Here is a 21,381-nt window from a genome sequence, read left to right on the forward strand (position 1 = left end):
TTTTATTGACCTAATAAAATTAAGATGTCCCCTGAGAGGCTTATTAAAGTGTGTTTAAGAGACAGAAACAATAGTGATGCAGTTTGCTTTTTCTAAAGAAAGATCTCACAGTGTTTCCAAGAATCTCTTTGGAGAGTCCTCTGTGCCACTGAACAACAGATACGCTTCTCTTTCCAAAGCCAGCATATCTCCGTTTCCTATCCTGTTATAATTTAGTCGCACGACTTCCATCACTCCTAAAAAGTAGCTGCTAAATTTAGAAGGCCAGGTAGCTGACAGATTCCATCAAAGCCGGCTCGTTGTAGAGTAGCCGAAGTTGAATTCTGTGTTTGTGTTTCTTTGTCCAAATTTAGTTTTACCCCCTTCCTCTCCCAGGAGGTTGAAGATATAAAATGGTTAGGAAGGTGATGGAACTTGAAAAGAAATGTTAGATTTTCTCAGAGTGAAGGCTTCGGTTTATGAAAATGATGGCGCGGTAATGTGGCCCCAGCTTAGGTCCGGGCAGGGGTGCAGCTGGCAGTCAGGGACGGGTCCAGCTGAGGCTGCTGTGGGCACCTGGCCCGCTCTGGCCTGGCATTCTGAGGCAGAGTTCGGTATTCACGGGGAGTCATTTTATTCCATTGTTTTTACTTTTGTTACTCTCTACATGTTCTTTCAATGGCCATCCTACATGCTTTAGTATGTTTCTGTAATAAAATCTAAAGCTAATATCTGCGTCCTCTTCCTGCAAGGACCTTGGGATGCATTAACCTCATTCACCCCTTTCCCAGTTTACTTGCTCTTGTTGTCCAGTATTTGAGTTATATATTTTAACCCCACAAGTTACAGATATTACTATTTTATTCCATCTGTGTGTGTATAGATTTGCCCTTATATTTGCCAGCATTTGTTCCGTCTTGCATGAAGGACCTTCCATCAGAAATCATTTTCTCGTCTGCCTTATGTACATTCCTTTAGAATCAACTGTACTTAAAGATCTCTTTCAGTTCTCGTTTGTCTGAAATGTCTTGGTCGCTTTCTCAGATGGGGTGCAGACTGGTAGGTTTACAGCTGGTTTCCTTCATTACAGTGAGGGTATGATTGTCCCCTCTCCTCGCCCCATTGCTGCTGTTGGAAGTTGGCCATCAGTCTACTTGCTGCTCCTGTGTGGGCGATCTGTCTCGCTTCTCTGGCCGTTAAGATTGTGTAATTTCACTATGATTGTCTGGGGATAAATTTCTGTTTTTACTTGGGCTTTGTTGGGCTTCTTGGATGTGATGTTTTGTGTCTTTCAACAACTCTGGAAAATCGTTTTCTCTTCATACATTGCCTCTTCCCCGTTCTCTTTATGATCTTCTTCTGGGTATCTGATTAATCTACATTTAATCTACAGATCTGATGAAATCTGCATTGGACTTGCTCATTCTGTCTTCTGTGTCTATTTTTTCCTCATTAAAAAAATTGTGACAGAATACACATAAAATTTGTCATCTCTGCCATCGTGAAGTGTACAGTTCAGTAAGTGTCAAGTATGTTCACAATGTTTGCCCTCCTTGTCCCTTAACATCTCATATGTCCCATCTTGTGATCTCCGTCTGGGCTGTATTCTGGGTGATTTATTCACACCTATTTTCTCGTTCCCAGATTTACCCATCAAACTGTGTCCAATCTGTTCTTTAATCTCTTCATTGAATTTGTAATTTCAATTATTTTTAGAGTCTTTTATTCTTTGCTCATATTTTCAAGTCTCTCTCATTTCTTTACCATATTAAACATTTGTTTTATATTCTTTATCTGTTAATTTTAATATCAGGAGCCTTTGTAGATTTGATCCTGCTGTGTTTTGTGTCTTCTGCTTCTCATTCATGGTTCTTATTTCTTTAAAAAAAAAATTTTTTTTTAAGTTTATTTATTCTTAGTGAGAAAGAGAGCATGAGCAGGGGAGGGGCAGAGAGAGAGAGAGAGAGAGAGAGAGAGAATCCCAAGCAGGCCCTGCACTGTCAGCATGGAGCCCGATGTAGGACTTGATCTCAGGAACCACGAGATCATGACCCAACCAAAATCAAGAGTCGGGTGCTTAACCGACCAAACCACCCAGGTGCCCATCCTTGTTTAAAAAAAAAAAATCAGTTATTTTGAGTTTTGATAATGAGTTTATTTTATGTGGGACTGGTAGGGATTTTTTTTGAGGCCTGCGTGCAGTTTGATTCTTTCAGAGAAGATCTGTGTTTGCATCTCAATCATCTAGGGCATTACCAACCCAGGATCATTTTAAATTAAATTCTTTGTTCAAGGCTTTGGGAACCACCCAGACAGTGTCAGTTTAGGCTGCAATTTTTTTTTTTTTAATTTTTTTTTTTTCAACGTTTTTTATTTATTTTTGGGACAGAGAGAGACAGAGCATGAACGGGGGAGGGGCAGAGAGAGAGGGAGACACAGAATTGGAAACAGGCTCCAGGCTCCGAGCCATCAGCCCAGAGCCTGACGCGGGGCTCGAACTCACGGACCGCGAGATCGTGACCTGGCTGAAGTCGGACGCCTAACCGACTGCGCCACCCAGGCGCCCCTAGGCTGCAATTTTTAATGGGACTGGTTTGGGTTATGAACTTTCACATGAAGTTTTTCCTCCCTTCTACCTAATGTCAAGGTCAAGACAGGTAGACTTCCTTGCTGTCCCCTTCTAGGAAGTGGATTGATTCGTCCTTGAATTTTTCCTGATGGTATAGCCCTTTGGGATCCCAATTAAAAAAATGTTTTTAACATTTATTTATTTTTGAGAGACAGAGACAGAGCACAAGTGGGGGGGGGGGCAGAGAAAGAGAGACACACACACAGAATCCGAAGTAGGCTGCAGGCTCCGAGCTGTCAGCACAGAGCCCAACGCGGGGCTTGATCTCACGAACTGTAAGATCATGAACTGCGCTGAAGTTGGACGCTTAACCAGCTGAGCCATCCAGGTGCCCTGGGATCCCAATTTTATGCAAGGGTCTTCTTTTAGATTGTTTACTATGAGCATCTGAATCCTAGTGTCTTCCGTCTTGTGACAGCTCTTAGAACTCAAGTTGAAGGTCTTCAAGACTCTGGGTTATCCTTAGAGTGAAAACTCACTTTTAGCCTCTGCCTTTCCTTTCATGCCACTCAGGGATGCATTTTATAAGATGCTTTATTTATCCAACTTTTTTAGTTGTTTTCATTGCTTTTTCAGGTTATCATTTCTGCTGAGCTGCCAGAAAAGGAAATTCCTTTGTAGCGATTGTAGTGAGCTCTTTTCAGCAAACTCAGTTTGTCAGTGAGCATCTCCGTGCAGAAATACTTGGGTATTCCTCTAATGATTACTTCCAGAAAAACTTTTGGGCACTTATGTAGCAAGAGCCAAGTTAAGCGTAATTAGCGAAGACCAAAAGAAATGGAAGGAATTCTTGTGCGCCCTGCGAGGGGGAGAGAAGGCAGCGGGTAGGCAGTGAGCTCTGCCCCCTGCCCCCCAGGAATAGCCCCACTCTTACTCATTTCATATATTAGGGTTCTGGGCAAGATTTTGAGTGATCAGAGGGCTTTGCTGTTGGGAAAAAACAAGTCAGACAATCACTCTAGTGTAAAGTCCACATTCTACAAGTGAAGAAACTATGACACGAAGAGGGTGAGTGGCTTTGTGCAGGCGGTACAGCAGAACCAGCCCCGTGCTTCCCTCGTCCCATGGGAGCTGGGGAGGCAGGTGCCCATTGGACTTGAGAAACGTCCTTGTTCTCAAACAGAAGAATAAGAGCAGTCAAGAAAAAAAAAAAAAAAATAAGGGATTTATCGCCCAAAGAGGTTCTATCGCAATGTTATTTATCCCTGTCATTAGCAGAGCATCATAAGGTCAGTAGTTAAGTTGGAAAGACAGATTTGTTGGTTATGCAAAATAGTAGTCAGCAACAGAGCAATTTAGCTGCAAGTCTACATGTCCCAAAGGTTTTGTTTTGTTTTGTTTTTTAAGATGTCTTGATTTATGTTGACCAACATAGCAGTCCTTTCCCGCGATTCTCTCCTGTGCGTTGAACACAGAAGCCTCGAGCTGCGGCACGCTCTGTCAGCTTCCCGCGGCTGCCGTGACAAAGGGCCACTGAGTGGGGACTTAAATGGCAGAAACTTCCTGTCACAGGTCGGGAGGCCAGAGGTCTGAAATCACAGGGTCGCGTTCCCTGTGAAGCCTCTAGGGGGAGGCGCCTTCCTTGGCTCTTCTGGCTTCTGGTAGCTTCGAGTAGTTTCAGGTGTCCCTTGGCTCATGGCAGCATATACTCCAGTCCCCAGTCTTTGCAGGCCCATCTTCTCTCTGTGTCTGTGTCTAAATTTCCTTCTTGTAAGGACACTGGTTATGTTGGATGAAGGACCACCCTAGTCCAGTACAACTCATCTTAGCTAATTACATCTACAGCAGCCCTGTCAGTGACCTCACATTCTGAGGAGGTTGGGACTTCAGCGTATCTTTTTAAGGGGATGCAATTCAACCCATAACACACATTATAAATAAAGAGATCGTGCCATGTCAGGGATTTACACAACCTTAATTTTTAATTTTTATTTATTTATTTTTAATGTTTATTTGTTTTTGAGAGAGAGAGAGAGACAGAGCATAACAGGGGAGGGACAGAGAGAGAGGGAGACACAGAACTCGAAGTGGGCTCCACGCTCCGTGCTGTCAGCACAAAGCCTGATTCGGGGCTTGAACTCAAGAACTGTGATTATGACCTGAGCCGAAGTCAGATGCTCAACCTACTGAACCACCCAGGTGCCCCTACACAATCTTTTTAAAATATAAGAGTATTTTTTCAAAAAGCCAGATGATGCCCCGGGTAGAATGGGTGGGGTGGGGGGTGTGGATAAGGACGATGAGCTGGGGGTGGGGCAGGACCTAAGAGGTAAGTAGATACGAAGTTTTAAAGATATTGCTTCTTTTCTGTGGAGCTTCTTGGTTTGGGTGGTAGATATTCTTGCATAAAGGTTGTAAGGAAAATTGTCCTGAGAAAGATAATTGCTTGTCACACTTTTACTACTTAAGTCCTTTCCTTCTCAGTGAGCATTATTTGAGATAAATAATTATTAAGGGACAAGTCAAACTAAAAGTATGTCATAATTCTTGACGTGATGTGGTATTTAAGGCAGATAACAGCTTCTGTCTTTTTTTTTTTTTCTTATCTAGATGAAATTTATGGAAATGAGTCTTTTTCTTTGGGAAACTTTTAGTAACTTAGTGATAACTGGGTGTGCCTGCCAGCGCCTTATACACTTAAACTATACTGAATTCTTCTTGGCATTCAACCTAATAAGGTTATTTGTCATGCCTGTGTTTAAATCACATGAAATATTCAAATCATGTACAGGGTTCTTTTTTCCTTGTTTATGAAAGAACTCTGTTCTTTCTTCCTGCTGTGGGTATTTGAATCTTTTATAAAGAATTGGTCAGATGTCCTAAAACCTATTTTTTGCAGCATCACACAACAGCCAAGGCATCTGCTTTTGATTTCAGTAACTGTGTTGGATAGGGTTATTTAAACCAAAGGCCACACACAATTTGACAACGCTGTTGGCATTTAATGATGTAGTGCTTTATTATTTTTCTTTGTGTGTGTGTGTTTTTTTTCTTCAGGATTCTTGGACTCCAGAATTAAAGTTGAAGTTGGAAAAGTTTCTGGCTTTAATTTTTAAAGCCAGTAACACGCCAAAGCTTTTAACATTATACGTATCCTTTTGAAGCAGATGGAGACCCTTCCCCCCCACCCCCCACCCCCTACCCAGGGCCCTGGAGTAGCGCACTGGCTTAGGTTGCCTCATGAATAGGGATAATTGATACTGTTGCTTTCATATTTATGAGTTGTGTGAAGCATTAATGGGAGAGTGTGTCAAGGCACATAAAGGGAATTCCAGGTAGAGGGAACAGCACATGCAAAAGGACTGAGAGTATATTTGGGAAACGACACAGAATTCAGTATTGCTGGAACGGGAGAGAGAAAGACACTAGGCAGGGCCGGCACAGAGATTTGCGTGAGGTCTTGCAAGTAATGAGGAGCCTTTGAAGCATTTTAAGCAGGAGGATACCATGCTCATATTTACATTAAAAAAAAAAATCAATCCTTGTATTCCTGATTATAAAATTGACCATAATTTTTATAGAAAATTTGGAAAGCACAGAAATGCATTTGTATACATACATATACCCAGAAGTACGTAATGTTTAAGCATACATACCTGTCACGTGTGTATTCTTAAATATTTTTATCAAACGAAGAGAGCATTTCCGCATTTCATTAAATGTCCTTCGAAAACAGGTTGTTTCCTCAAAAGTTTAAACACAGAGTTACTGTATGACCCAGCAATTCCACTCCTAGCTGTGTACCCCGGGGAGCTGAAAACATGTCTACGCGGCACCTTGTATACTAATGTTCACAGCAGCGTTACTCAGAACAGCCAAGAAGTGAAGACAACCCAAGTGTCCATCAAGGGAGGAATGTATAAATAAGATGCATAGATAGTATTCAGGCTTGTAACAGAATAAAGTACTGACGCGCTGCAACGTGGACAGACCTCGTAAACATTCTGCTGAATGAGAGAAGCCACACATGACATGTTGCATGTTATATGATTCTATCTGTATGAAGGGTCCAGAAAGGGCAAAGCAATAGAGACAGCAGATGAGTGGTTGCCTGGGGCCAGGGAGGGTAGGTAAACTGGGGAGGACTCCTAATGGGTACAGGGTTTCTTTTGGGGGGTGATGAGAATTTTCTAGAATTGATTGCGGTGATGGTCGCACAACTCTATGAATAGACTGAAAACCGTTGAAATATATACTTGAAATGAGTGAGTTATACATGGATTATGTCTCAGTGAAGCTGTTACCAAAAAAATTAAGAAAACCCAAACCAAACAAATACTTTGCCCTCAGTCATGTGGCCGGGTGTGTGCGAGCTGAGATTTGAACTCAGGCAGTCTGGCTTCAGAATCTGTGATCTCAGCTACTGTGCTCCGTGGCTGTCTTCCCAGTCTCAGTGTCCTTAGGGTAAAGCTTTAGAATGAAGGGGCAGAGTTGAAGGGTACGAGTTCAGTTTCCTTTTTAGTAGAATGTTCAGTAGCAGTGGGGAACGTCTTTTGAAGGGGGTCAGGAGGCCGCTTAGGGGGCTACCGAACAGGGTAAGACTTGCATGCATGCAGCAGTAATTGAGCTAGAGAAAAGATGATTCACTTGAGAGTGAGCCTCCAAATATGAGAAGTTAGTACCTGTCTCAGCTATATATATAGCAACATTAGGAAACGGCCTTTACTCTCCTGAGAATTGCTTTTCACCTTGCTAAGGTTTTCTCAGCTTGGCCACACAACGTGAAATACCGTGAGTACTTTATCTTCATTGCCTGTTTTCCTCAACTTCTTTCTCATCCCAGAAGGAGAATGGACAGAGTAACAAAGGTAAATCATGTAGATTAACATTTTTTTAATATTAACATTTTTAATGTTTATTTTTAAGAGAAAGGCAGAGACAGCATGAGCTGGGCAGGGGCAGAGAGAGGGAGACACAGAATCCGAAGCAGGCTCCAGGCTCTGAGCTGTCAGCACAGAGCCCAACACAGGGCTCGAACTCACAGGCTGCAAGATCATGACCTGAGTCGAAGTCGGACGCTCAACCGACTGAGCCACCCAGGCGCCCCTAGATTAACATTTTTTAAAGAACAACTTGGCCAACTCAAGTTTTGAGCAGTAGGCTAGGGACAGAGATGGTGAGAATTTGTGCATTTGGCAAACATGGGCTTTAAAAGTCTACATTATTTTTTAATTTAAAAGATGAAAGTCTAAATATCTACGAGGTATTTTGTGATCAAGTTTGTGATTCCTTGAGGCCCACTTTGCAGGACGGCTGGCCTTAGCTACGTCTTGTGTATCAGGTGACTAAGACCCAGAGAGATGAAGAGAAGAGAACCCAAGCAATGTCCTGAAGGGATGGGGCTGCAGCCCAGCCAGAGACACAGAGCAGCATGGGTGCTGGAAGTATCATTTTAGGAACTTCCACTTTTACCTTGAACTAGTCTAGTGGGGTCTTATTTACGTAGCAATGGAACACCCATCTTAGAAGCATTTCCATTTTTTTGCATTCAGTTTAGGAATTCCAGCCTTAAGGTTTTAGCATAAAAAGATGGTTTTCCATTGTTAGTCTTTTTTTTTTTTTTTTTTTTTTTTTTTTTTTTGCTAGAACTATCCCATTTTTCAGTAAGGCAAGAAAAATTCAGTTAATATGAAGTCAGTGGCCACAATTGTGGTGCTTTGCCTAAGTTTTGTCTTTGATCCTACGTTACAAAAAGTGCTTAAATTAACATTGGAAAGGGTGGATGATGATGTGTTTCATGCCTTTGTGAGTTTTGGTGGCATAGTCCTCAGTCCCCAGCAGGTGGAGTGTTACCACAGGAAACAGCACATTTGCCCTTCTCACAGCAGGGCAATGTTAGAGAGGATCTCAGAACTTCCTGTCTTTGTTTTTCCACGGTCTTTTTTAGAGTTAAAGTTTTGTAAGACAAAAAAAGCTGGGGGGTGGGGTGGGGTGGGGTGTAGGGTTAGTGAATTATTTATCTCTTTGCTTTCCAACACAAGGAAGGCGGGTTCACCTTCAGATGAGGAAAGTCTGAGTGCTTCCTTTTGCCTTGTACAGCCTTGCCTCTCCCCCACCCAGCAGTCCTGCTCAGGTGAATGGTCCTGCCAGCTGCCCCCCCCCCCACTCCTCCCACCCCCCCGTAGCTCAGAGGGACAAGCCCCACGATCCTTCACTGGGAAGCATCAGTCCGTGCCTGAGCACAGAAGAGCTGGGCCACAGATGTGGCCTCATGGGGTCAACATGGAATCCTCTAAGGGTCACCAGGCTGTGGCCTTGGAGCTCGCTGAGGCTGCTCTGTCCCCAGTAAAGTTGTGCCTGAGTCTGAGTTCCAGCGGCTCTCTTCAGGCCCTCAGGCCTGCTCCCTGAAGAGTTAGTATGGTTCCCAGACCAGTTTTCTCATGTTCAGAACAGTGGGTATTCTTCTTTTTTTTTTTTTTTTTTAATGTTTATTTATTTTGAGAGGGAGCAGGGGAAGGGCCAAGAGAGAGAGAATCCCAAGCAGGGTCCACATGGAGCCCGACATTGGACTCTTTCCCATGAGCTGTGAGGTCATGACCTGAGCTGAAACCGAGAGTCAGACACTCGACCGACTGAGCCACTCAGGCAGGTGCCCCAGAACAGTGGGAATTCTTAAATTGTGCCAGGTGTTGGGTCCCGCCCTGCAACTCCTGGAAATGCACCCTTGCCCCCCCTATTTCTGTTTCTGTTGCGACCTAGCAAACCATCTCAGGCTTAGTGGCATAAAACAACAATGTCCACTTATTATCAGCATCACCTTGCCTGGCCTGGAACCGTGTGCTTAGGCATTTCTCCCTGGCTGTCTCGTGGGTTCAGGGAAGCCATCCCCAAGGCTTCCTCACCCATGTGCACCTGGTGGCCAGTGCTGAGGCGCCCGACTGGAACGCCTCTGTGACCTGGGCTTTCTTGTGGCATGGTGGCTGGGTTCCCAGGATGAATGTCCCCAGAGAGAGCCCGTGGAAGCTGTGTCACCTTTTCTAAACCAGCCTCTCGAGGAACTCTGTGTCATTTCTGCTGCAGTCTCTTCATCAGAAACAAATTCCTAAAGCCAACTCACATTCAAAGGAAGGAGAATGACGTTCCACCTCTTGATGGGAAGGAGTGTCAAAGATGTGGCCGTCATATTTTAAAACCACTACCCCACCGGCATCCTTTGAGTTTCAGAAAATCGCCCTAGTTCTCCAGTAATCCTCGTTCAGACTCGGTCTTTGGACCCCTAGGCACTGGCGGAGGGAAAGTGGTGGGAAAACCTCCCTCATTCCTGAGTCTCAGCCAGCCCTTGTCACCCCAACATACCCCGCAGCTTTTGAGGACAACTTTCTGCCAGGAACCAGTCCTGTCTCTCAGAAGTGGCCCAGTTTTATGGATAAAATAAACCTGGGAGGGAGGGGTAGTGTAAAGGGAAGAGCCTGTGTTTTTCTACAGATCTTCCCTTCGGATTTCAGCAAGGAGACCAGGGTGTGTGAGCCCTCTTTAGGTTTGATTTTAATTGAGTTTTCTGAGGCTAGCCAAGCAGAATGTCGGTGGAATTGAGCCTGGCAGGCGCAGCGTGTGTCCGTGGCTGAATAAGCCCCATGATGCAGTATTGCCATGGAGATCAGAGGTGAGCTCCACAGGGCACTGGTACCAGGGGCTCAGGCCCAGGCCCCATGTCGTGACAGCCCCTTGTCACCAGTTTGTCCCCTCCTCCCACAGTTACTGCTGCAGTGACCACAAGGCGCAGACATGCTCCCAGTTTTTTTGAATTCTAGACTTAGGTGTTGTTTTTTACATTGAATGGTTGGGCAATATCATTATTCTGCGTATCTTGAGAGGAAGGTTTCATGAGTAAGATTTCCACAAGCTTTTGAAGAAGGCAAGAAGAGTGCTTGGAGTGGAAAATTCTCTCAAAAGGAATTACATTTTAAAATGGTACTTAGAATAAAAACTCAGGTTGGAAATACAGCATATTGTCTTACTATTTTACCTAGCCATCCAAAAAAAGGTACAGAGGGGTGCCTGGGTGGCTCAGTCAGTTAAGCATCTGACTCCTGGTTTCAGCTCAGGTCGTGATCACCAGGTCCATGGGTTTGAGTCCCTCGGTGGGCTCTATGCTGATGGCACAGAGCCTGCTTGGGATTCTCTTTCCCTCTCTCTCTGCCCTTCCCCTGCTCGCATGCGCTCTCTCTCAAAAAATAAATAAATAAATAAATAAATAAATAAATAAATAAATAAATAAAATAAAAAAATAATAAAAAGGTATAGAAATGGTATCTTTTAGTATTTCTGCCATCCATTGATCTGACCTCTTCAGAAAATGAGCAACTGACTGTTTTTCTAGAGTTTAGAGCCCTAAATGGTATTTTTAAAATGATGATCTATATTCATACATCTACATCATAATTTTCTTTATTCGGTACTCATGGATTAGCAAAATAGCAAAGCTGATTTATATCTGAATACAAAGAAGAAAGAGTATGTCATATTATAAAGTTAGAGTGATTGGTTTCAGATTTTTAGATGTTAGAAAAATAGTTCCATGTATTTAAAATATATCATTTTGTCTTGAGCAACAAAGGGGTCTCTAAAGTTAAATCTCATCCACTCTTTAAAAGAAAAAAAAAAATGCAACATATTTAAAGTAGAAGTGTTGAGAGACAACTTGATGGCTTGGCCATGGAAGGAGAACTTCACTTTTGTTAGTGTTTCACTGGATGCTGGAATTACCGGAAAACTTTCTGTGACCTTAACTGACATTCTTTTAATTGTATATATCTCTTTGTTTAAAACTAGGGAAGTACTTCTTTGGACTTTTGTACAAATTATGTAAGTAGTTGTGAAATATGAAATAACTCAGTTTCATTAATATAACCTGGGATTTCTAGTAACACCTCTCCACTCAAAGTTGAGCTGTTGCACGGCAAGGGATCTTGGCTTAGTGGTCCTTGTCTCATGAAACTTTTGAGAAGGCAAAAAGAGTCAAAGTTCCTTTTACTCTCAGAAATAAAGTTGAGATTCGGCTTGGAGCTGGAGCCGAATCGCTTAACAGTAATGGCCAGGTCCTGTTTGTAGCCAGTTAAGGTGTCCTCTGGGTGACATCTTTGTACCACAGGCTGTTCTGTCCAATGGTGTATTTGAACTGGTCACAGATATTTCAGCCCAACTGCCCACTTCTCTCCTTTCTGTGGCTTCTGGCAGTTAGGTATTTTTCCTCAGGTGTGCCATACTTTGATACTGTCATAAATTCCAATTCTGAGTTCCTAAGGCAAAAGTGCCACAAGTAGTCCCTTACGTTTAGTTAATTGCACAGTGACTTTCTGAGAATTCCTTTGTGCAGTCCTCTTTCGAGGGGACAACTTTGGACACTTTTTTTTGTTCTTTCTTTTTCTTTTCCTTTCTTTCTTTCTCTCTCTCTTTCTTTCTCTCTCTCTTTCTTTCTTTCTTTCTTTCTTTCTTTCTTTCTTTCTTTCTTTCGAGAGCACAGCAGGGGAGAGTGGGAGGAGGCAGAAGGGGGAGAGACAGAATTTTGAGCAGGCTCCATGCTTAGTGCCGAGCCTGACGTGGGGCTCGATCCCACGACCCTGGGATCACAACCCAAGCCAAAATCAAGAGTTGGATGCCCAGCTGACTGCACCACCCAGGTGCCCCAATTTGGGGACTTTTATATTGATGATTTGTGAGGTTATTTGCCCCGGTTAATGGGTTTTGGGACTTCATCATCTGCTACTTGGCACATGTTAAGAAAGTTTGCACAGGTACTCTAATAGTCATTGCCATGAAGTAGAATTATGACTATCCTGTAGAATTTTTATAGTTGGATGTTCTGGTTTATGTAATTTGGAATTTTGTACATATGAAAAAGCCTTAATACTATTTAGCATAGGAAGGTGGTAGTGACTCCTTCCTTCTCCCTAATAATATTTAAGAAAAAACTTGACAAATGATTTCCATAGATGTTTTCCAAAGTTTCAAGTGCTAGATGTAAATTCATGCCAGATGACTTTTTTTTTTTTTTTTTTTTTTTTTGAGAGAGCAGACGGGGTGGGGGGGCCATGATTGGGTAAGGGGCAGAGTGAGAAGGAGACAGAGATTCCCACACAGGCTCCGTACTGTCAGCACGGAGCCCGAAGTGGGGTTCGAGCTCACCCAGTGTGGGGCTTGAACTCATGAACCAAAGTCAGATGCTTAACCAACTGAGCCACCTAGGCACCCCATGGCCTGAGAACTTTTTAAAGTTATCTTTTAATACTGAGATTTGAAGGATGCTAAATAATAATAGTAATATTAGTTCATTATTATGTGATATTTGAGGTTTTAATAGTTAAAATATTTGACTTCTACACATAATTGTAATTGAGATACAGTTCACGCGTGATCCTCATAGCTATTTAGAACACAAATTAAGAGGAATAGATAATTTAGGACAGTGGGGCTCAAACTTGTGATATGCATCAGAGCCATTTGGAGAGTTTGTTGACAATATAGTTTCTCAGTCCCCACCCCGTATCCATAAAATCAGTCTCTGAAGGTGAGGCTTGATTATCTTTACTTTTGGATGATTCTGACGTTTCAAATTTTGCATACTGCGCCTTTAGGGTTTAATCCCTGGTTTTTTCAAGTTGTCTACTTGTATGGAAATATATTTAGGAAATCTTTGACCCCTTTCCATAATAGCTATTACTTATTGATTGCCTCTTGTGGGCCAGAATTGTGCTAGGCACTTTGAGTATATCTGTTCATTTAATTCTCATACTAACTTGTTTTTTGTATGTGTGCTTTTTTTTTTTTTTTTTTTTTAGGTTGAAGTATAGTTGAAATACAGTGTTGTATTAGTTTCAGGTATACAACATAGTGATTCGACAGTTCTGTACATTACTCAGTGCTCGTCAGGATAAGTGTAGTCCCCATCTGTCACCATACAATGTTATTACAGTATTATTGATTGTTTCCCCTATGCTGTACAATCCTCACAATAACTCTTCAGGGTCATTATCATCATCCCCATTTTATAGGTTAAGAAATGAGATCAGAGAAGTTAGGCGTCTTGCCCAAGATTATCCAGCAGAAAGTGGTAGAGTAGCCGCTTGAGCCCAGGTCTTTAGGGTTTTCAAATCTCTCAGTGCATGGATGAAATGTGTTCTAAAATGATGACAGTGCCCAATTAGGGCAAGAGTAGTTAACTTGGGTTTGGGGGCATCGTCATTTCCTTCCGTCCAAACTTAGCGTTCTGGGAGGGGGAAAAGGAAGATGGGCCAAAGGAGTGCTGACACTGGATAAGATTCGCTATTCCGGCTGTGTCCAGGGTGGCTTGGCCATCAAGTGCTGTCCCTGGTGCAGCGTCCCAGAAGAGAACCCTGGAACCTTCCAAGGCTGCCTGCTCTAGGGCCCAGTGGGGTGGTTTGTGCTTTATCAAGCTGGCAGACCGAGCACCTTGAATCTTGCCTAATTCTGGATTCTAGCTTCCTCAGCATTAGGCAAGTAGCCTAACCTTTACCGAAAATGAAGAGCTGGCCTGCAGATACGGATTACCTCCAGACAACCTCACGGGGCAAACACAGAGGAAAAGCTGTAGGTTTGCTTCACCCAGTGTGTGAGCTGGAAGAAATACTGAGTTTGTGTCTTTTACACGGAGAGAGCAACTACAAGAAATTGCATGGGGCTCAGTCAAGGAAATAGCTTGTGTGAGGAAAACCAGTGACGATTCAGTTGAACTACCAGAGACCAGAAATTGAAAATCAGTGGTCACAAAGCACTTTGTAATTAAATGTGTCAGGAAATAGAAGTAAAGTGTTTTGTTTTTTTTTTTAATATTTATTTATTTTTGAAGGAGAGAGGGACAGAGAGTGAGCAGGAGAGGGGCAGAGAGAGAGGGAGACACAGAATCCGAAGCAGGCTCCAGGCTCTGAGCTGCCAGCACAGAGCCCGATGTGGGGCTCGAACTCACAGCCGTGAGATCATGACCTGGGCCGAAGTCAGATACCCAACTGATGGAGCCACCCAAGTGCCCCAGAAGTAAAGTGTTAAACACGAATAATATCAAGTTCATTGTGACTGCAGAACATTCTGAAAGCAGGCACAATACTGCCTTGAGAAGAGTATATTTTTTATCTTGTGGGGTTTTTTTTGTTTTGTTTTTACTGTTGTTTTGTTTTGTTTTGCTTTAATGTAAATCGTCTTCCTAGAAATGTCGCAGCAGCTCCACCAGCAGCTGATAGAAGCCGAGCGTAGGTCAATGACGTACCTGAAGCGGTACAATAAGATCCAGGCAGACTACCACAATCTCATCGGGGTCACGGCAGAGCTGGTGGATTCCCTGGAGGCCACGGTCAGTGGCAAGATGGTAAGGAAGATCCGCATCTGCTTGCGTGTCTGTTTGGAGCTAAAGCAGTGTTGAGGGCCTGGGCTGTGTTAATGGGATTCCTGGCCTCTCCCGGCCAGTGACACCTGCCCCCGTGCTTCACAAAGCCAGACGTACAAAGGAGACCACGCCAACGTTCCATGCCCATGATTGTGCTGCCCACAGTATTTTGTCCGTCTTTCCTGACATCTTTATTTCTCTACCTTACTCTTCACGTTGGCAAACGGTAAATTGTCTGGCAACAGAAAAAAATAATACGGAGTGGCATAAAAACGAGGGGGAAATATAGTGCTGCTATAAAAGAAAGTTACAGATTTTCACATATTGATTTTATATCTAGCCACCTTTCTGAACTCCGTTAATCTGATAGATTCTGTTGATTGATACCTCTGTATTCTAGACTGGCAGTCATATCATCTTCAGATACTGATTGTTTTGTTTTATATTATGTTTTCATTATTTGTAATGACTTTTTTTCCTTCGCATAGTGGCATTGTTGACTATGGGACATTATCGAATAATGGGCCTCCTTGTCTTATTCCTGACTTTAAGAGGAATGACTCTAGTGTTTCACTTACTAAAAAATTAGAAGTATAATAAAATCCCTTTGTAGAAGTGTACATTTTCTTTAAAAGTGGAATAATTAGCACATGCAATTTTAAGAAATAATGCAGAGAGGCTTGGCACGCTTTGCCCAGTTTCCCCCAAGAGTAACATTTTGCATAACTAGGTTGCAGTACCACAGCCGGAACATTGACATTGATCCAGTCTATTGATCTTATTCTGATTTCTCCAGTTTTGTGCTCTTGTGTGTATGTTAAGTTCTGTATAATTTTATTGCCGGTGTAAGGTCGTGTATTAAAAGGACACCTGGCTGGCTCAGTTGGTAGAGCATGTGACTCTCGATCTCAGGGTCATGAGTTCAAGCCCCAGGTTCAGTGTAGACATTACTAAAAAATAAAATAAAAATTTTTTAGTGACTTAAAACTATGACTATAAAATAATATGTATTATAGAAAATTTTAAAAATAGAGAACTGTGCAAAAATACGATTAAAATCACCTGCAATCGTGTCACTTAGTAACAACACTTGTTAACATTCCACATTTGTCGCAGTGCTTGGCTGCACTAGACGGACTCTGGTTCAGGCGAAGTTTTCTATTTTCCTTAATACCGCATCGTGCATTCTTGAAGACATGAGGTGTTCGACGAGCCTCACCGTTAGCGGCTCAAGTCCGTCGTGTAGCAGTGCTGCGCTTCGTATTAATGTCCAGGTTGGACATCGAGGTTGTTTCCAGCTTTTGACTTTCATAAATTATAAGTATAGTGGGAGGAGATGAGCCTCTGTTACGTTTTAAATTTTTAAATTTTTAAATTTTACTTATTTTTAAGATTTCATTTTAAGTAATCTCTACACCCAACATGGGGCTGAAACTCACAACTCCAGGATCAAGAGTCGTATGCTCCACTGACTGAGCCAGCCAGGTGCCCCTGTTACATTTTTTTAAAGTTGATTTTCGAGGTTGCAATCTGTGCTAAGGTGCTCCAGGAAGGTTTTGCTGGTCTGGTTCCACTGGGAGTCCTTATCTTTATATCCTTGCCAGTCCTGTCTTCATGTATTAAAAGGACACCTGTATTTGTTGCAACATTTGTATTTGTATTTGTAAATTTGATCATTGAGAAGTAGTCTCGGGATTGAAATGTACCTCACATTGTTTCCACATGACAGTGAACATTTTTTATATGCTTCTCATTCATTGAATGCAGATTTATTGCAAGCTTACTATGTGCCAGGCCTTCCCTGTTCTAGGCCTGTGGGATACATCAGACAACAAAACAAAGATCCCTGACCTCAGGGAGCATACATTCCAGTAGGGGCGAGAATAATAAATAGTAAATATAAGCAGTAGATAATAAATGACATCGTCGTGTGTTAGAAAATGACAAGCGTTGTGAGGAAAAAAAGGAACAGGGTGGAGGGGATCAGAGTACGTGTGTCTATGGGCAGGGGACAATTTTAACTAGGCAGGCAGGGGGAGCTTCACTGGAAGAGGTAAGGGAATTCGTTTCGCAGCCCTCTGGGATTCTCCCAGAATTCTAGGCCAAAGGAAGAGGATGCAAAGGACCAAAAGGAGAAGTGTGCCTCTCCCAGTGAAGGACAGAGAGCAGCACCCAGCAGGTCAGGGCCCCGAGGGCCATCGTTAGGATGTCTCTACTATGAGTAAACTGGGGAGCGGAATAGGGGGGTGGCGTGGTCTGGCATGCTGTGGAAGGATTACCTGCCTTTGTTTTACAACAGTCCTTGGAGGGCTGGAGGAACCAGGGAGACCGGCAGGAGGGGCTTGCGGTCACGAGGGAAGACCTGGTGGTGGTGGTGGTGATGGCAGCCAGAGCCAGGGAGGTGCCCCTCTGGGTGTGTTATGAGATAGAGCCGATAGTGTTTCGTGCTGGATTGGACCTGGGCAGGGGTTTGGGGGTCAAGCATGACGCCAGGTTTTTGGCCTAAGCTGTGGGAGGGCAGTGGTGCCTCCGGCCGCGATGGGGAAGGCCTGGGGTGGAGCAGGTTTGGGGGAAATCAGGACTACAGCTGTGGGCATCCCTGTTGAGACACAGGCCATTCAGAATTCATCTTTTGTAAATGTTTTCCTTAGTTTGATTTTTGGTTTTTAAATTAGTGTTTCTTAAGTTAGTAAAATTGACATGTTTATATAGTCAAATCATTTTATCAGTTTTTCCCTTCATTCATCCTGCCTTTTCAAAGTGTTAATAAAGGAGCTTTTCCCACTAAAGGAGCCGGAATATTCACATTAATTTTTTTCTGTTGGTCGTTTGGTTTTGTTTTGTTTTAATTTTACTTTTAAATCTTTAATCCACAAGGAATTTGTTTTGATAGATGATATAAGAAAGAAATTTATCCCCCCACCAGAAAAAAAGATAACCATTTGAGCCAGAACTATTTACTTCTTTCCTCACTAATTTGAATGGCTACCTTTATCATGTAGTGGGATTTTAATTTTTTCCATTGATCTGGCTATTCTTAAGCTACAAATGCATTGTGTTTTTTACTATAGTAGCTTTTTAATACGTTTTAGTATCCTGCACTGAAAACCTCTCTGTTCGTGTGAAATCATAGCCCGCACACTGCTGAAAGTTGCCTGGTACGGCCATTAGCTGGGGTGGTGGCCACATGCTGAAAGAGGATGCAGAGAGGATGGGCCAGTAAAGATCATGGGGAGGTTTATAGATCATGCTTAGGAGCCCCTGATTTGTCCTGTAGTTAGTGAGGGTCTTTTGAAATATATACCTTAAAAAATGGACTTTTTAAATTAACTGGGTTTTTTTTTCAGTTTTAATAATAGCATGCGTTGACTTTAATACAGAAAAGTATCAGAAAGAAAACAAACATGGCTTCTATAACCTCTGTTGACAAAGACATGCCCGTGATTAGGAGGTTCAAACAATACAGAAATAAATAAAAAGAAAAGTATTTGCCTTCCTGTGCCTTCTCTCCTTTTAAAACATAGCTACCAGAATCCTGGTGTGCCTCTTACAGCCAGAGTCGATGAGACATCAGGGGTGGCATGGTGACCAGAGATGGGCACATGAGCTCCTGCTGGAGTGCGCAAGAGGCCCACAGACCACCAGGCAGGGAGAGATGGGGCGGGGCAGCAGGGGCAGGGACTAGACTTGTAACTGGCTTGTTTTTGTTTGTTTGTTTTTAATGTTTATTTATTTTTGAGAGAGAAAAAGAGAGACAGAACGTGAGAAGGGGAGGGGCAGAGAGGGAGGGAGACACAGAATCGGAAGCAGGAAGCAGGCTCCAGGCTCCCAGCTGTCAGCACAGAGCCTGATGCGGGTCTCGAACCCATGAACCGCAAGATCATGACCTGAGCGGAAGTCAGATGCATAACCAACTGAGCCACCCAGGCGCCCCTGTAACTGGCTTGTTTTTAATGTAAAAAAAATACACGTTTGTGGTAACAAATTGGAACAAGTCAGAGTAGTCTATAGTAAGGAGCAAAAGCCCCCTCCCACACGGTTTCTTAGTGTCACTTCTTTATTGGTATTCAAGATTAACATTTGCTTGCGTCTTATTTTAGAACATTTCTAGGCATAGGCGTGTGTGTGTGCATGTCTGCACGCGGCCTACGTATACGTGGGATCATATGACCCATTATTCTTCTGAAACTCGCTATTTTACTTTCGGTATATATCTTGGAGATCTTTCCACATGGCCACATAGCCCTCATTCCTTTCTAGGCTTGTACATTATGCCATTGTAAGAGCGAATTATAATCCGTCAGATCTCTGATGGTGAACGTTTAGATTTTATGTTTGCTATAACAAAAAAATGTGCCAATGAACATTCTTCTATATACTGTATACCTTTGAAAACAGGTAAGGTAAGATCCTAAGTGTGGAATAGTTAGGTCAAAGGTTATGGGCATTAACATTTTGATACATGTTGCCAAATGATTTCTCCTGAGATTTCAGCGACGTCTACCCAAATCCCTGGGGGTTTATCTGTATCTGTGTTTATTTCTCCACACACTTGCCAACACTAGACACGATTATACTTTGAACTCTTTCCCAGTTTGGGAAGTAAAACTTGGTGTTCTGAATGTTTCAATTTACATTTCTTTAATTATGCATGAGGCTGAATATATTTTCATATATTTGTTGGCCATTTATACTTAGTCTACTGTCTATTTGTGTCCTTTCCTCATTCACCTGTTTTAAGCAAGAAAGTGACATAGTCAAATTTGCTTGTTAAAGAATTGGTTCTGGTAGCAGTTCCAGAAGTCAAAGGAGAAAACAGTTTCAGGAGTAAAGGGTTTATGCAAAGTCTCGGAAGCCACCGAATACTTTAGAAGACTAGAACTGAAAAGTGCCCAATGATTTTGACATAATAGAAGGTCAGCGGTGACGGCCTTTGCCACATAAGTTTCCACAGAATGATGCGTCTAGAAGCCTAATTGCAGCGTTTTGGGAGGTCCAGGGGAAGTGAGACAGGAAATGTGGGCTGTTCTCTCGAGCACCTTGGCTGTGAAGGAAGAATACTGGGAGGGTGGTTGATAGATGGAGACCTAAGGTGGAGGAAGGGGAAGGTACTTTTTAAATATGAAATATATTTGGATGTGTTTTTAGGCTGTAGATAATGAAAAGTCGTAAAAGGAAAGGTTAAAAATACAGGATGAAAAAGGAACCTTTACTTTTCGATACTGTGGACATTCAGAGGAAATGGACGCGGGCTGATGTGGGAAGTGCCCCCTGGAGATGGGGTGCTGCTTTGTCTGAGTCGCTTCACACAGAGCTGAGTGTCAAGGGATGAGCACAGACATCTGCCATGGATGGACAGGGCCTTTGATGTGTCTGAAGCAGACCAGAAGTTTCCAGTAGGTAGACGGAGTCCCCCAAGGAGAGGAGAGGATGCGGTCCACATTCCCGGTGCTTTCTAACCCATGAATGGGTGGAGGGGGCCTCACGTGGGGACAGCTGAGTAAGGGTGGGGTAGCGGCCAGTCACGTGACCGTGTGGGGGGTCACCACTCGGCATCAGGAGGCTGAGGAAAGGGAGGTTTCCCTCCCACTGTCAGGCATAGAAAAAAACCTGGAAGAGAGCAAAACGGTTAATAGTTACCTCCACAGATTGGTTTGTAGGGAAGGATGGGACTGGGGGGAGGTTGGGACACTTGCGCATTTGGAAGGTGCATTCTTTTTATAAAAAGAAAAGATGTAAAATGAAAAAGAACAAATCCTGAGATTACTACCTGAGAGGCTGTAAGCCAGTCCTGAGTCACAGTAGCTAGTGAGCCGGTGAGAGAAGCAGCCAGAAAGGCCAGAATAGAGTGGCATTGACGGGACGGCAGCAGACTCCCGCCCACAGGCACTCGATACAAATGCCTCCGTCATTCATTCAGTAAGCACGTACCCAGCCACCTGGCATGTGCCAGGCATACGTGTCATTCTCGTTCACCCTGTCACCATGACCCACAGAGGCAGACATAGTTCATTTCACTCGACAGGTCACAAGGCAAGGGGCGGAGCTGCTGGTTTTCCCAAGTCCGGGACTTGAGCCCAGATCTTTAGATTTGAAGGCTAGCATTCTTTCTACCACACTGTTGGCCCCCTGATTGACTTGATTGCTTGAATTCATACACGCCCGCACAAACGGTTTAAAGTCCGTTCCTTTTGCGTGACAGTGGGAGTACATCTACTGGAATTAGGTAATTTAAAATATGACAGGCCGTGATCATACCTGTAGCACATTAGCAGTTTTTTTCTGTCAGGCTCAGGGCTTTAGTGCCCAAGAACCCCTGGGTTAATGCAAAATTCCATCTCTGTACCTTCCAGAAAGCCCAGCAAGGGACAGCTCTGATCATTGCTGGGTCCCCTGCTGTCCCTGGGGGGGGCGGGGGGGGGGTGGTTCGTGCCTC

The 21,381-nt window shown here is 43.3% G+C and overlaps 1 protein-coding gene across 10 annotated transcripts in view; it reads left to right on the top strand.

Annotated features, from left to right (window-relative positions):
* ARMC9 (armadillo repeat containing 9) overlaps nt 1–21,381 on the top strand; it is a 150,180-nt gene that overhangs the window by 16,324 nt on the left and 112,475 nt on the right. For 9 of the 10 annotated variants that reach the window (XR_006205754.1, XM_042950474.1, XM_042950480.1 and 6 more), the window contains 3 exons: nt 5,606–5,698; nt 7,392–7,416; nt 14,770–14,927. The exons of the other annotated variant lie outside the window; for it this stretch is intronic. Coding sequence is in view for 8 of the 9 variants with exons in the window: in XM_042950474.1 (XP_042806408.1) it covers nt 5,606–5,698; nt 7,392–7,416; nt 14,770–14,927 (276 nt within the window). In the remaining variant the exon portion in view is untranslated. The remainder of the gene's footprint in view (nt 1–5,605; nt 5,699–7,391; nt 7,417–14,769; nt 14,928–21,381) is intronic. 10 annotated transcript variants of the gene reach the window in all.

Source organism: Panthera leo, chromosome C1, assembly GCF_018350215.1.
Source record: "Panthera leo isolate Ple1 chromosome C1, P.leo_Ple1_pat1.1, whole genome shotgun sequence".
In the NCBI taxonomy this organism is placed as follows: domain Eukaryota; kingdom Metazoa; phylum Chordata; class Mammalia; order Carnivora; family Felidae; genus Panthera; species Panthera leo.